At 45.2% G+C, this 3,006-nt stretch overlaps 1 protein-coding gene across 1 annotated transcript; it reads right to left on the reverse strand.

Annotated features, from left to right (window-relative positions):
• Positions 1-1,294: 1,294 nt before the first annotated feature.
• Positions 1,295-2,686, reverse strand: LOC115455053. Its single transcript, XM_030183746.2, has one exon. The coding sequence runs from the start codon at positions 2,684-2,686 to the stop codon at positions 1,295-1,297; it is 1,392 nt and encodes a 463-aa protein (XP_030039606.2).
• Between the last annotated feature and the right edge of the window lie 320 nt (positions 2,687-3,006).

Genomic DNA, 3,006 nt, shown 5'->3' on the forward strand with positions numbered 1-3,006 from the left:
TGACTAAGTATTTGCTGTTGGCTGAAACATTTATACTATTGAAATGTAACAGTACAGGGCGCTATAATATACTATAATCTATAATCACTATCTTTCGAGTCTACCCCGACTTCCGCGTCATAGGCGGCGCAGGAAGGTTGCCCGCAGAGGCGCAGTTCCTAGCGTCACAACGATAAGGCTAAATCAATTATTAGCCCTCATCGTGACCCTATTCAATCGGGGAGGCTCGAGTGCCGCTAAATTATAGTCGTGGAGCCTCTTAATGCCTACCGATCTCAATGCACGACAGCGACAAGACAGCGGTACAAGAGTAATTGTACTTAACAACCCTGTATTCATTATAATAATAATTACTAAGTAAAATATTTAATCTAACTTAAGTATTAAATTTAGTTTGAAAAACTGCATATTAAAACACTTCAAATCGCCACAAAAGTCTTCACGGTGGAATCTAAAATAGATTGTCGGTTTTATGAGAGGATGGATACAATGTAATGAATATAAACAGCCGGCCGCCAGGCGATGAGGGTGTCAAATTACAGTGTCAAGTTACTCGTGAACAAAAGGCAGCCGGCCGAGTGCCGGCGTTGGAATGCAGTAAACAACTCTGTAGGTAAATACGAGTATTGGCAAGATTTTTATTTATAATGTTGTGTTAAAGTATTTTGTTTTATTCGAGTTTTAAAATTTTTGGTATGCAGCTGAGTTATTAGTTGTTGTTCTAGGTATATGTCGTTGTTATTAATATTATCCAATTGGTTTGGTGAAGTTAAGCGTGATTGAGTTAATAAATATTTACTGTTGACTAAACGTTTATATTATTGAAATATACAAGCTTTTCTAAGTTAAAATTACAATGTAAATAAAACGGCCCTCACCCATCCATCGATCCGCCCGTTGCTGTGTAGGTGTTTGTTGTTTCGGTGCCATAAGGGACCGTGGGAATCCGTGCACCTGTTTTATTGTGCTCGGCGCAACAAAGGGAGCGAGAACAATGGATGAGCGAGCGCCGGCCCGGCGGCGGCGACGGCAGGCTGAATTATTGGCCCTGTGTATTTAAAATTTAACATTTTCAAAACGTGATGGTTCAATGGACTTATTTTAACAATTTAGATTTCATTCCTTCCCGAGCGATATCAGCTGTTTGATTTAGTTGGTTATATTAAACATACTGGTTTTAATAGTTACTATCTGTTTATCTAATTAGTGTGTGATTACGGGTAGCTTACATCGTCTCGGGACGGAATATTGATATTGATTCTAATCTATTCTTATTTAACTATTAATTTGATATCTATGGCGAGCCGTAATCGACCCGATTAAGTATGCGTTCCTTCATCGACCTTACCCGCGGGCAGCTGGCCGCGGTGGCTCGGTGCGCGGCATCAATATTGTTGTTGAATCTTTTGTTATAGGTTATACAGTTATAACATTTAGCCGGTCCCTCGAGGGAAGGGCATTTGGCGGTACAGTGTTGCTCGCTGGCGCAATGTGCGCACGGAGAGATTGGCGCCGCGCACTTTGCCCGCGTATGGCCAAACTGCAGACAGCGGAAACACTGCATAAACGGTGAGAAATCCTCCGCGTGGACCCGCTGGTAGTCCACGCAGACCCTCCCCGCCTCAGTGATCCGCCGCCATACCGCCGGATCGGTGATGAAGGCTGCGTTATAAAACTTAGGATTTCTATTGTCTCTACTTAGGCGGTATTGGAACTCGGCCCCGTTCTTCACAAGCGTATCTATGTTGGGGTTTTGTTTCAAAATAATGCTCGTGAGTTGTTCTGCGGGAATGTCAATGGAGATGCCTTTCAGCAGCACCATTGGTTTTAAGTATCTAGCGGGTTCGGCCCGCACGTCCGTTGCGTTCCGTAGCCTTGTGAGGGCATCGTCCCGCTCTTCAGTGCGATCGAACTCAATGCGGAGTTTATTTCTCGATATGGCTTGTACACGGGCCGGCGCATACTCGCTGTCTCGGAATGAAATATTTTTCTTGAATAGTTTTACTATTTCTTCGGTGGTATGTGTTTTGTCTGTTGTTGTTTTGGGGGTGATAATAATTGCCGGTCGCGTTTTCGGAGCGACCGCGTTCGGCTTGGGGCGAGTTAATGCGAGGCGGTTCGAATCCGCATGAGCGGGGGTGGCAGCGACAGCTCCATAAGTCCGGGGTTGTGTCAAAGTGGGTGTAAGTGTGTTAGTTGGCCGAGAAAGTTGCTTCTTGATTTCTTCGATAGTCTTGTTTTGCTTGGCTGTGTGCTCGTTTATTGTCTGTACGTGTTTTTCGAGAACAGATTGCACACTATCTACTATGTCCTTTTTGAAGGAATTGATGTCTAAAGATTGGTCAGTTGGGGTTTTAGGAGCGGTGTCGAGCTTGGATGAAGAGGGAGAGCCCGCGGGGAGCGTTTTAGCCGATTGCGCCTTTAAGAGAACAGCCTTAAAATACTGATCTAGGCGTTTAGGGTCTGCGTGTTTTATAATGTCTTCCATGTGTTTTGTGGCTTTCATGATCTCCTTAGCGTTTTCTTCAATGTAGTCCTTGTTGACCGATGTAACGCTTTTGCCGTCGCGCAGTGCTTCTATAATGCTTTTGCATATTTTGGGTATAGTTTGGATGAATTTTGTGATTTCGCTGCAGGGTAGTTCCGCGGAATAACTCACCCTCCTAGGTTCAACTTTGGGAGGCATGGTTTTATCGTAAAAGGGTATTATAGTTAAGTCCAAATCAAATTATCTAGTAGTGCATTTATCTGTAAAAAGTTGAAGGTAAATTGCGTCGTTAAACAAAAGAGTGAAATACAAAGCGAGCGGGCTATTATTATTCCTTGTCTGCGCGCCCGTGTTCCGTTCCCACGGTCGAGCGAGTCTCAGGAATGCGGCGGCGCGCGCGGGGGCGAGCGTGGGAAAATTCCGTCCGACCCGGCCGTGCGCGCACACACTGATCCAGCGCGCCGATGACGCAATCGTAGCGGGCAGTTGCTAAGCGGCGTTGCCTCGTCGCCAGGCAG

Source organism: Manduca sexta, unplaced genomic scaffold, assembly GCF_014839805.1.
Source record: "Manduca sexta isolate Smith_Timp_Sample1 unplaced genomic scaffold, JHU_Msex_v1.0 HiC_scaffold_1776, whole genome shotgun sequence".
NCBI classification, from domain to species: domain Eukaryota; kingdom Metazoa; phylum Arthropoda; class Insecta; order Lepidoptera; family Sphingidae; genus Manduca; species Manduca sexta.